General features: G+C 43.3%; 1 protein-coding gene and 1 pseudogene across 1 annotated transcript; one reads left to right on the forward strand and one right to left on the reverse strand.

Moving 5' to 3' along the window:
- Positions 1–6,339: 6,339 nt before the first annotated feature.
- On the reverse strand, positions 6,340–7,773 carry LOC124696453 (putative serpin-Z8). The gene is made up of 2 exons (XM_047229183.1): positions 7,016–7,773; positions 6,340–6,838 (listed from the first exon to the last, which is right to left on the reverse strand). Exons 1-2 carry the CDS (start codon positions 7,771–7,773, stop codon positions 6,340–6,342), a joined length of 1,257 nt encoding a protein of 418 aa, XP_047085139.1.
- A 1,058-nt stretch (positions 7,774–8,831) lies between these two features.
- On the forward strand, positions 8,832–11,536 carry LOC124696454 (annotated as a pseudogene).
- The last annotated feature ends 1,501 nt before the right edge of the window (positions 11,537–13,037 follow it).

Genomic DNA, 13,037 nt, shown 5'->3' on the forward strand with positions numbered 1-13,037 from the left:
CGTTATTTCACTACTGCTGCTACTACAAAACTGTTACTACTGATAAACTCTTGCGAGCAAGTCTGTTTCCATGTGCAGCTGAATTGACAACTCCGCTGTTAAGGCTTTCAAGTATTCTTTGTCTCCCCTTGTGTCGAATCAATAAATTGGGTAATACTTCCCTCGAAGACTGTTGCGATCCTCTATACTTGTGGGTCATCAGTAGTTTCTGCAGATCCTCAATGTATCTTTTGTCAGCTTGTACAGGAAAGGAAATACCTCGGTGGTGGTGGTGGGGGGGCAATGGAGCGTAAGGCCACCACGCATGTGGGCGGTTGGCTGAGCCTGAGCTGCGTCCCCAGCCCCGCAAAGCAGGTACTCTGTTTTCTTATCCACTCTGTCTGTCTGCATCCTCAATCTGTTCCTGTTCTGGAAGATGCTTAAAGTAGCACATGTCTTCAGCTGTTTGTGCATAAAGCCTCTGTGACACCATGCTCTATATTCTCTGTATCAGGTTGGTACCTCCAGGTTCCGTGCTGAGGCTATGGGGAACGAGAATAGCGCCCCACCTGCTGCAGGAGCATGGCCCGATCTGCAGCACAAGAAGCGAAATGCCACTGCCGAGCTGGGCAGGGACCGCCCAGGGGTAATTTTTTTTAACCAACTTACCATGATGTAGTCTGAATCTGATACTCCCTCAGATCCAAATTAATTGACTCAACTATCTGTAGATACGGATGTATCTAGATGTGTTTTTAGCTCTAGATACTACTACCTCCATCCCAAAGCTTAGGGATTATATTATTTTTAGAAAGTCAAACTATACCATGTTTGACTAAGCTTTTACCAAAAATCATTAACATGCAAAATACAAAATTAATATCATTAAATAGGTTCAGAAATATATTTTCCTACGGTATCTACACAATATTATATTTGTTGATAGAATGTTCTAAAATTTTGGTCAAACTTTACTTGTTTTGATTTCTCAAAAATAAATAAGCCTTAAGCTTTGGGATGGAGGTATCTAGACAAAGCTGAGTCAAGCTGGAGTAGTTTTTTTGTCTGTCCATAGCTAGTGTTCATGGTGCAAAAGGCTAAGAGCATCCACTATATGCATCAGTCTATCTCATACAGTAATTCAATATCACTGCTGAGGTCTGCCTTTTGTTTTTTCTATTGATATGCAGACTGAAACTTTAGGGCCTTTACTCAAAAGGAAGATCAAAACTGCGGCTGATCAGGCTGCCAGTATGTTGATGCCGCCCCCATATTCTAAATGCCTCTACAAGCACAAGGCCACGCGCCCGCTGGGTGGTGATCTTTTAATGAATATGGTATATTTTCTTAATTCACAAAACATGCCTTGATATTTGTCTGTTTATTGTCGATTTTTTCTAATGCTTGCCAAAAGTTTACAATAACAACAACTACAACCAAGCCTTTCAGTCCCAAACAAGTTGGGGTAGGCTATAGTTGAAGCCCATAAGATCTCGAAGCCAAAAGTTTAGAAACACCAAATTCGTTTGCTTACAATCATCATACAGTAATGTTCATCTACTCTCCAGTTCCCCTAACCCAACAAAAAATGATGTTAATTACGATTTTTAGATTAAAAGAGCACCATGCGAAATAAAAGGCAGAATCTGTCAAAACAGAACAGTCCGTAAAGACGAATTTTTCAGGGGCACTTAACTTGCTCAGATGAAAATGCTCAAATTGAATGAAAGTTGCGTACATATCTGAGGATCACGCACGTAAATTGGCAGATTTTTCTAAATTTTCTACAGCAGGGGCGGCTCAATTTCGTGACAGCAAGAAATCTGTTCCTGTGCAGTAATCCAAATCTAGTACTCCCTCCGGTTCATATTAATTGACTCTAATATGGATGTATCTAGACACATTTTAGTTCTAGATACATCCATATTGAAGTTAATTAATATGAATCAGAGGGAGTATTGACTTTACTATCAAAGACTTTACTTGGCACAACAATGCAAATAAAATAAAGATAAGGAGAGGTTGCTACAGTAGTAACAACTTCCAAGACTCAAATATAAAACAAAGTGCAGAAGTAAAATAATGGGTCGTCACCCATAAGCGCTTTTCTTTAACGTCTTTCAGCTAGGCGCAGAAAGTGTGTATCAAGTATTGTCATGAGATGAAGCATCAACAGAGGGGTTTGGAGTTTTCTCAACTATGCATTGTATCTTATCTATGTAAGTTTCAGAGGCTCCTTTTTCATTACTCTTAGGCTTGCTATTCTCATCAAACAAATTTTCAGGAACAAGCCAACCATAGTTATTTTCTAGAGCTTCATGCATTCCTAGGAGCTTGCAAGGTATTGATGTCTTAATCTCCCCTTCACAATTAACTTTATTAGAGTACTTTAATCTATATTTTTCCATTTTTTCAAGGGTACTAGCAAAGTTGGTATAAGAACCAAGCATCTTATATTTAATAAAGACTTTTCTAGCCTCTCTTGCTACACCACCAAATTCTTTAAGAAGGGTTTCTAAGACAAAATCTTTCTTTTCTCCTTCCTCCATATCACGAGTGTAAGAAACATATGTTGAATTATAGGATTGAGATTAACAAATTTAGTTTCCAACATGTGTACTAAAGAAGCAGCAGCAATTTCATAAGTAGGAGCAAGTTCTACCAAGTGTCTATCTTCAAAATCTTCAGCTGTACTAACATGAGTGAAAAAAATCTTCTATATTATCTCTTCCAATTATAGACCCTCGTCCCACCGGTATGTCTTTTAGAGTGTACTTAGGAGGAAACATGATGAAATAAACAAAAGGCAAATAAAGTAAATGCAAGTAACTAATTTTTTTGTGTTTTTAATATGGAGAACAAGACAGTAAATAAAGTAAAACTAGCAACTAATTTTTTTGTGTTTTTGATATCAGAGCAAACAAAACAGTAAATAAAATAAAGTAAAGCAAGACAAAAACAAAGTAAAGAGATTGGATGTGGGAGACTCCCCTTGCAGCGTGTCTTGATCTCCCCGGCAACGGCGCCAGAAATTTACTTGCTGCGTGTAGTTGACACGTCCGTTGGGAACCCCAAGAGGAAGGTGTGATGCGCACAACAGTAAGTTTCCCTCAGTAAGAAACCAAGGTTATCGAACCAGTAGGAGTCAAGGAACACGTGAAGGTTGTTGGTGGCGGAGTGTAGTGCGGCGCAACACCAGGGATTTCAGCGCCAACGTGGAACCTGCACAACACAATCAAAGTACTTTTCCCCAACGTAACAGTGAGGTTGTCAATCTCACCGGCTTGCTGTAAACAAAGGATTAGATGTATAGTGTGGATGATGATGGTTGTTTGCGAAAAACAGTAAAGAACAATTGCAGTAGATTGTATTTCAGATGTAAAGAATTGGACCGGGATCCACAGTTCACTAGTGGTATCTCTCCCATAAGATAAATGCATGTTGGGTGAACAAATTACAGTTGGGCAATTGACAAATAAAGAAGGCATAACAATGCACATACATATATCATGATGAGTACTATGAGATTTAATCAGGGCATTACGACAAAGTACATAGACCGCTATCCAGCATGCATCTATGCCTAAAAAGTCTACCTTCAGGTTATCATCCGAACCCCTTCCAGTATTAAGTTGCAAACAATAGACAATTTCATTAAGTATGGTGCGTAATGTAATCAACATGAATATCCTTAGACAAAGCATCGATGTTTTATCCCTAGTGGCAACAGCACATCCACAACCTTAGAACTTTCTGTCACTGTCCCAGATTCAATCGAGGCATGAACCCACTATCGAGCATAAATACTCCCTCTTGGAGTCACAAGTATCAACTTGGCCAGAGCCTCTACTAGCAACGGAGAGCATGCAAGAACATAAACAACATATATGATAGATTGATAATCAACTTGACATAGTATTCAATATTCATCGGATCCCAACAAACACAACATGTAGCATTACAAATAGATGATCTTGATCATGATAGGCAGCTCACAAGATCTAACATGATAGCACAATAAGGAGAAGACAACCATCTAGCTACTGCTATGGACCCATAGTCCAGGGGTGAACTACTCACGCATCGATCCGGAGGCGATCATGGTGATGAAGAGACCTCCGGGAGATGATTTCCCTCTCCGGCAGGGTGCCGGAGGCGATCTCCTAAATCCCCCGAGATGGGATTGGCGGCGGCGGCGTCTCTGGAAGGTTTTCCGTATCGTGGCTCTCGGTACTGGGGTTTTCGCGACGAAGGCTTTAAGTAGGCGGAATGGTAGGTTTAGGGGGCGACACGAGGGCCCCACACAACAGGGCGGCGCGGGCCCAGCCCTGGCCGCGCGGCCCTGGCGTGGCAGCGCCTCGTCGCCCCACTTCGTAATCCTTTCGGTCTTCTGGAAGCTTCGTAGAAAAATAAGACTCTGGGCGTTGATTTCGTCCAATTTCGAGAATATTTCCTTTGTAGGATTTCTGAAACCAAAAACAGCAGAAAACAGCAACTGGCTCTTCGGCATCTCGGCAATAGGTTAGTGCCGGAAAATGCATAATAATGACATATAATGTGTATAAAACATGTGAGTATCATCATAAAAGTAGCATGGACCATAAGAAATTATAGATACGTTTGAGACGTATCATACGGCAACTAAACTATAAACCGGTCTTCAACTACACTATGAGACCGGTGAGAAAAAACTCTATCAAGAGCAAACCTTAATCTTGTGTATTCCACTTGAGCTCGATGATGACGATCTTGACCGCAACAAGATGGAACGCCTTTCTTGATTGTTCTTTCTTGACGAAGTCTTGTGGATTGCTCCCACATAATCCATGATGGGAGAGCTTCTTCTTCGTCGCATCTTCTCATATCCATGATCACCACATGGATGGCAAGATTCAAGCAAAGGATCTCTTCGCGATGGCTCATCTTGAACTTGCACTTGATTTCTTCATTCTTCATCATGTTGATGTCTTGAAGTTAACTTTGAGGGCTCAATTTATCTTCATCTTCAAGACATACTTGACACTTGATCTTCTTCATTTGCTTCTTATTGCAAACTTGAAGCCAACATATGGTTCAAGCATTGCCTATGGACAACTCCTACAAATATAACTCAATGCAAACATTAATCCATAGGGATTATCATTAATTACCAAAACCACACATGGAAGCTCTATGCACTTTCAATGATGCCTCGCGCCCACGTGTGTTCCAAGCATCTACCAAATTAGGGCACTAGCAATGGAAGCGGTAATTTTGTGTCACCTCGGTACAACTACCTAGGTATGGATAGATGGAGCTATAGCTAATTTTTTTTACACATTATTGATGAGCTCAACAAAGTACACATGACCATCTCTCTTGCCTCTTTTCCCCTCCCTCTTTACACTCTCTTTCTTGCGTTTTTCTTGTGAAGAAGTGGCGTCCTCTGCAAACTACAACTTCACTTTTAAGGCTACTACTTTTTCCAGCTTCGGAACATTCAAACTTACGTGGATCTGCGAGGCCCTATGTTGAGGAATACCATTGGCCATGCCCTTACAACAAATGGACAGATCGGGCTAAATAAGAAAAGAAAAATAATCTTGTGCATTATTAAAAATTCTAATCCTGCTAATTAAAAAAGTTACACATATATAACTTTTCTAAAGATGAAAATCCTACAAAATTTCAATAGCATCCATTTGAATCAGATGGCTGTCATTTGTCAAACACAACACGCGAAGAGTTAATAACGTTATTACAACCATGTTTTCCTTGCAAGCGGACAAAACATGTTTGTTTCTGTATATGATATTTTATTTTGAAACTTAGTACTACTACCTCAGTTAGGATAATATAAGACCACGTCAAAATTTGAGTCCAATTTTAACTATACATTTAATACTATATTAAATATAAATTATATGTTACATAAGGTATATCCTTTGGATTCATATTTGAAAGCAGTTTCCAAAGGTATATTTTTGTGATAAATAAATTATATATTTTTCATTTAATTTTAAAGTTGGGCTCAAATGTCGTTGGAGGATTATAATTTCTAATGAAGGTAGTACTAGCATATAATTTTTTTTGTCTTATAATTACTTTACTTTTTTTAAATCAAAATGTGGTAGGATCAGGAACACATGACATAGAGTAGAATCGATGGCAGTGTTTGTAACCTGTCTGCACTATGCGCAACCAATTCAGATTCAGGAAATGTAATGGACGTCAATACTTCAGAATAATAAAGTCCCAAATTGTATGCATACACATCTTGTGTCGAAATAAAATCAAACGGGAGCACACATAAGTAGATTTCCACTAGTTATGTAGTAGAAAATCGAAAATATACTAACTATTGCGGTGCCCTATGGTGCTCTACTCTCTAGAGGGGTCGAGGACATGCCCGGCAAAGACGATGGCGCCGGTCTCCTCCTCCACAACGAAGTATGCGAACGGATGGTCAGCAACGAAATCAACAAGCGGTGGTGGCCGTGGCCGCCCTCCGCCCCCGCCCGGTGCACTAGCAATGGTGACAGCGGCAGCTTCGGTACCTTCCTCATTCACCTCGATGACTGCCTTGTGGACGACATCGCTCAGGACCAGGGGAAGGCCGGAGCCGTCGTCCTCGGCCATGTCGCATAGCTCGTGGTTTGTTTCGTGGAACGGCAGCAGGAGGCCCAGCTTGCCGAGGACACTAACGACGCTGCCGTGGAAGGACAGCTTGAACCTGGGAAGCTGTAACTTGCCGACTAGGACCTCCTTGCGAGGCAGGTGCTGGTGCAGGAAGCCCGGGCGTGAAGCCATCGCGTCCAGAAGGCTTGGTAGGCCGTTGTCGGCGTCCGGGAGGAAGATGCACATGGAGAACTGTGTCAAACTCTTGTCCTTGGGCGGCGTCGATAGAGAGTTACCGAATGCATTAGTGGCGAGGCTGCAGAAGTCGTCATAGCGGGAAGGCGGAGTAGCATAGGGAGCAGGGTGGGGAAGATTGGTGGAGTGTCTGGCAGGTCTGAAAGGAGCGGCGGCGTGGTGGAGGAAGGGGCGCGGGTCGAACGGCGAGGACTCGTCCGCCATCTTGTACCGGAGCTTGAGCACCTTGAATCGGTGGTGCACGGCGATGTACTGAGGCTTCCAACTCCGCATGAAGGGCACGTCGACGGTGCCGGCGCCGCGGAGCCGGCGGAAGGGCCCCTTCTTCGTGTCACTCTTATCAAAGGGCTGGTCCCACTTGCCCTTGAAGTACACAGCGTTGCCGAGCAGGACGCGGGTAAGGAGCGGCTCCACCGATTCCGGGCGTAGCACGGACTTGATCAGGCCGTTCGTGACGCGCTCAGCCCACGCGTTGATCAGCCGGACTGCTCCGTTGGCGTCGCCGCGGAAGTCCACGGTGGACGCCTCCGCCTTGTACGCGCCGTCGACCACGGCCTCGCGGAAGCCGGGCTTGAGCGGGCAAGACCGGTCGCTCCACACGCCGCACGCGAACGCGACGAGCGGACCGCCAGAGCCGGACCGGTCTCGCAGCGCGTCACCCGCCGCGCGGGCGACGTACTGGTCGAGTTCTTGACGGGACCGTGCGCCAAGGACGCGGAGGATCTCGTCCAGGGTGGCGCCGCGGGCTCCGGCGGCAACGAGAGCGAGCGCGGTGTAGATGGACAACGGCGAGAAGACCAGGTTGCTGTTTGCGTGCTCCTCCGCGAGGCGTAGCGCGAGGCCGGCGGAGAGCGCCGCCAGTCCCTGGCTGGAAGAGGATCCGCCGGCAGACTGCATGGCAGCCCCCGGCCCGAACTTCGGCGACCTTGCTCGGAAGGCCATGGCAGGTTCGTGATCTCCGGCGAAGAAAGCGCGCTGATTAAGAGTACTCTAGAATATATTCTGCTTTGAGGGCAGGTATATACTACACACGCTGAAAACAGCCCACGATCTCTACCGGTTTACGTCTCCAACTCTGGTTCACTAGGATTTTCTTTGTCCGGTAATTATATTTGTATCCGATCCGTGTACAATTGATGGCCACAATTGAGCTCGCACTATTCGTGTACTCAAGGTTTTTTCTAGCTCATGATTTTATACCGGAGAGGGGCGGGATTTTTGGTTATCGCGAAATACCAAAAATCTAGGTGGTTTACTGTCTGAGTTAATTCAAACGAATTTTGAATTCAAAATTTTCTGTTGCTATATGAAATAAATTTGATCCTGCATAATAGTACTCCTTCATCTACTCTCGCCAGCATGTGGCTGTGTAACTCTTCATCTAGACATTTTGGTACAGTTGCTTCCCAGATATTCAGATTCAAGCAATGGTACACAAGAAGAGCTTTGACACTCTCTGGAAGTATTGAAATGCATGGGTTTTCGTCAAAGCATCCAGGTAGGTGTTGACGAAAACCCATGGCTAACTTTAAATCCTCTTGGTATCCTATCATTTCTTTAAATTTGTCCAATGAAATGATATCATCAATTTCATTTCATTTGATTAATGCCAAATGAAATTAATGATGGGTACCAAAAGGAAAACAATACCAAAGGTTTTAACCATGCGAGGACATGTCAGCATTTACCAAATTCTGTGAATCGAAGTGTCCCCTAATCTTCACGTTTCTGCAACAACAAAAAAAGATGTAACGGGTGCTCTTTAATTCCACGTACGGGCGGCTCTGAAAACTCCAGCTAAAGATTCCGATTCGCCAAAGAGAAATGAAGCCATTCCATGAAAAGCCGGATTAATTCCTGTTCAATGCTGAACATATTGGCCCAAAACCCACATTAACGCCTAGAGTAATTGTCCCCTTGATATTCTTCTTCTTCTTCTTCCTCCCCCGGCGGGCTCTGGAAAAAGTCACTCACCCCTCAGTCCGCGCGCACGGCCAAAGATGGCTACCGACAGCAGCAACCGAGGGAAGGCTCCCGGTGGCAAGCCTCAGTTCCTCAAGGTGCTCTTCAAGGAGTTCATGGAGAAGATGCCTATCCCGGCCAAGTTCACGCGGGGGCACCTGGCCGCAGAGCCCGGGCTCCGGCGAGCCACCCTGGTGAGCCCGCTAAAGAAGTTCTGGCACGTCGACGTGGTCCCAGACGGCCACGGCAGGGAAGACGACGTCTACTTCGCCGGCGGCTGGGCGGAGTTCGTGAGGGCCAACAAGCTGGAGGAGGAGAGCTTCCTGGTATTCAGGTACGAAGGGAACATGGTGTTCACCGTGAAGGCGTTCGACACATCCGGGTGCATCAAGGACTACGGTGACGACGTCGCCGGTGCCGGTGCCAGCACCGTCGCTGCTGCCACGTTGGAGCGCACGGTGCCGAGGAAGCGGTCAGGCACTGGCTCTGGATCGCAGACTACCTCCAAGACCCATAGTATGGCGCTTCTTCTTCTTCACACTGAATTTATTCTTAAATGCGTTGGTTTTTATTTTTGGAGAGTTGTTGTAAACTAACTCCATCCTTAAAATGAACACATAATGAAAAGATATAAAGAACTAGAGTAGAAATCCGTACCTCATGACTATTAAAATGAAACCTAGACCATATAGAAGTTTTCCTTTTAATTTTTTATATTCTCCATCTTACAAGTGTTTAATATATCATTCAAGTGTTTAGTATATCAATATATTTTTACCCTTTACCATCTTGATACTAATATACTCCCTCCTTCCCAAATTATGTTGCATATAATTTCTAGTCAAAGTCAAGTTTTTTGAAGTTATATAACAAGCGCCACTATGAAATATATTTTCATGATGTGTGCATCATATATTGCAAGAATGAATATGTTTACCTTTATACACGATCAAACTGTACAAAGTTTGACTTGGACTAAAAATTATATGCAACAAATTTGGGAGGGAGGGTGTATTATCCATTATCGAGAAAGTGTTGATGTTGAAGATTCAATATTTTGGATGCATGCCAGCTTGCAACTATTTGTGGAGCTTGAAAACTAATAAATATATACTGATTGATTTTTTATTTGTGGATCTAAGTATACTTTTACACGCCCAGACTTATGGCGAATATTTCTCGGGAGACATATAGTCAACATCCAATGAATTATCATAAGACTCAGTAGTGCACATTTTTTTCTCGAAATGGGGGAAATATCGTCCCAGCTTCTGCATCCAAAGGATGCACACGGCTTTTTTTATTAGATTATTCACGAAACCTTACAAGAAAAAATACAAAAAATCAAACTCGAAGCAACCTTACTATACCTACAGTGGGATGAAGAGGGTGACAATACACCAACTCAAATCATCCAAAACTAAATGCCTTCTCAGACCGCCTAATAGCAGGTGAGAAACACATCCAGTAGCGCACACCAACGCACACGCCACAGGAGTTGCTCCCGCCGTCTTCCTCGACTCCATCTTCAAGAGAGATCAACGCATTAATCTTGCAAGACCTGCCATCGATGCCACCATGACGCCAGACAGCTCCACCCTCCTGCACGTATACATCATCCCGCATCTGTCGTCAATACCCTGCATCAGTAGTGCACATGTGCTGAAGGAGGGGTTTCTATTGTGAATTCGCAAAACTACATTTTGCTCAACTTTTAAGAAAAAGTGATGCCAAAACATTTTACCGCGGCATGTCTTGAAAATTTTAAGTATCTTCAAACTGTCAAAACACCACCCGTCATTTTTTTCCCTGACCATTCTGTTAAAAAATGCAGATACACCAAACTGTGTGTTCCAGGTGATTGAGCGAGTGAAAGCTCGTGTTTCAAAGTTTCAAACATCCACCATGGGGTTAATTTTGTTTGTTTTGCAGGTGGTATGAATGCTAATAAAACCAGAAAGATCAGCGAGAGAAAGGTTACTGGTGATGGTGATATCCCAGCGAAGAAACAGTGCAGATCTCAAAGAATCTTGATGCATGACAACGATGACGAGCAAGATGTCACTGCAGAGAAGAATAATAAAGCAGATACCCATTCAGATTCAGGCATTGCAACAGAGGCGAAGGAGCCTGACTACACTAGCATTCTTCCTGTCTATTCGAAGGTGGCAACGCCTTGCAACATTCGCTACAGTTATATGGCAAGTTCTTTTTACACCATCCATTCATAATTATATGAAAAGTCACTGACAAATCTGATTATTTTGTTACTTCTAATTCTTGGCTGATTAGTATAGTCAGATAGAGTATGATGCCTTTAAATAACTGTTTCAAGTTAGCCACATGTTTCTCTTTTCTTCTAACTCATCTGCCATGGCATAATGCTATGACAGTAATGTACCACATGAAATTTGCAATGTCACATTGCATATCTGTTCTCTAGTTCAGGTGGTTTCTCGATATGCATCGAAACTTATATTCCTTTCATTTTGGTGCTTACTTATAGAACATAGGGAAGAAGTTCTGCAATGCGAACGGTATCACATCAAATCGTCTGATGATACTCAAGGACTCTGGATTGAGGTCATGGCCTGTGAAGCTCACGCTGATGAGCGACCAGGTGCGCATGAAAGCAGGTTGGAGCCACTTCTCCAGCCACCATGGGATCAAGGTCGGAGACATCTGCTTCTTCCATCTCGTCGACGAGAACACCTTTAACGTCAGCATAAAAAGGGCACATTAATGTGTTGTTTCTAGTATTGCTCTCTTGTTCCTTTTTTTCTTGAACTTGTTCCTTTACTTCGGTAAAACATAATAATTGTGACCAATTTTTTTTTCCTCCTGCTGTTGCTGGAAAGTGGGGAATGGCAACTTTAATAAATCCAGTGTGCATTTTTAGATGTAACCACATTCTCTCTCCATGTGTCTACTGAAATAGAGTTAGAGAATTCAATGCCTTGAAATAGTGTGTTGGCGGCTGAAGATGTTGTAGCTACCATCGTTGCACATCAATGGCGCCAAGAAGATGTTACTGGAGTCCCTAAAATTTATGTTGCAGGAGAGGCAATCACTGCCCTTATGTATAGACGATTGTGGTTGAAAAATGATGAAGTTTGAGAAAACTGCAAAAATAAAAATAAAAAATGAAATAACTTACTTGGTGGAGCTAACTTCCATCTATTGGACAAAGAATAATTTCTTACATCGATGCTACACCCAGACATCAATACTATCTTCCAGAACTAAAGATCCACATAGCAGAATAAACAGTACAAAAAAACTGCATCAATGAAGGTTCAGGCTGAGGCAAAAACAATCAGTTCGAAATCTTGTCGTAAAGCTGCCAATCAGACCACCTATAACGACTTAAGAATTAACCCTTTACCATGCCAAACCAGATAAAATAACTCTGGATGGTACTACATTATGCAAAATAAAAAGAAAATCCATACCTTGAATAGAACAGTGTACTCCCTAATGCTTTATTACGCCTCAGCCGGACAACATTCTGATTGCAAAATTGGAGTCAAGAAACCAGGACACACTTACTAACCTTTATCCTGACAAAAGGAACTTTGAAAACAATGGAAAGACGAACTAATTACTTCATCTCTTGGTCAACATGGGGCACTGTGGGGATTGCATGTTCTTGACGTCATCCTAGCACTTCTACGATGACACCTTGGTAGCATCCTTATATGCCAGAAGCTTGGCAATGAACAGACCTTCAATCAACTTGTACTGTTGGTGGGACAATGTTAAAAAGCCTCTTGCTCACCACGAACAAACAACCACCAACTTTTGCAATACACTTGGGTCTGAGCCATGACGGTCCTCTGGCTGCGCAACCTGTTTCTGCATGCTCCGGGATCTCCAAGTGCCAACCAACTCCACCAGCCACACAAACCATGCTAGCTGACACTGCTCGTCACCATGTATACTTTTTATGGCTTCCCTAAACCCCCCATATAAAAGTGACAGCAATGGCTGCATTTTTATTCCCTAGCACAGAAGAACCAAAAACATCACCCAAGTAGTATGGTTCAGCTACACCCGCACAAATACCGAATTACAGCCATCGTCCACTTGATCAGGGAAGGGACACATGAGGAGCACAGCTAGAAAGGTGAGCAGCAACTGACTCCAGAGCATGGAAGCAACACAAGATACACTATCCGAAACTCACTGACAATAACAGAGCAGTAACTGAAACCATATGGGGCAGATGAATGAAAAGGAACACA

Source organism: Lolium rigidum, chromosome 3, assembly GCF_022539505.1.
Source record: "Lolium rigidum isolate FL_2022 chromosome 3, APGP_CSIRO_Lrig_0.1, whole genome shotgun sequence".
Classification (NCBI taxonomy): Eukaryota; Viridiplantae; Streptophyta; class Magnoliopsida; order Poales; family Poaceae; genus Lolium; species Lolium rigidum.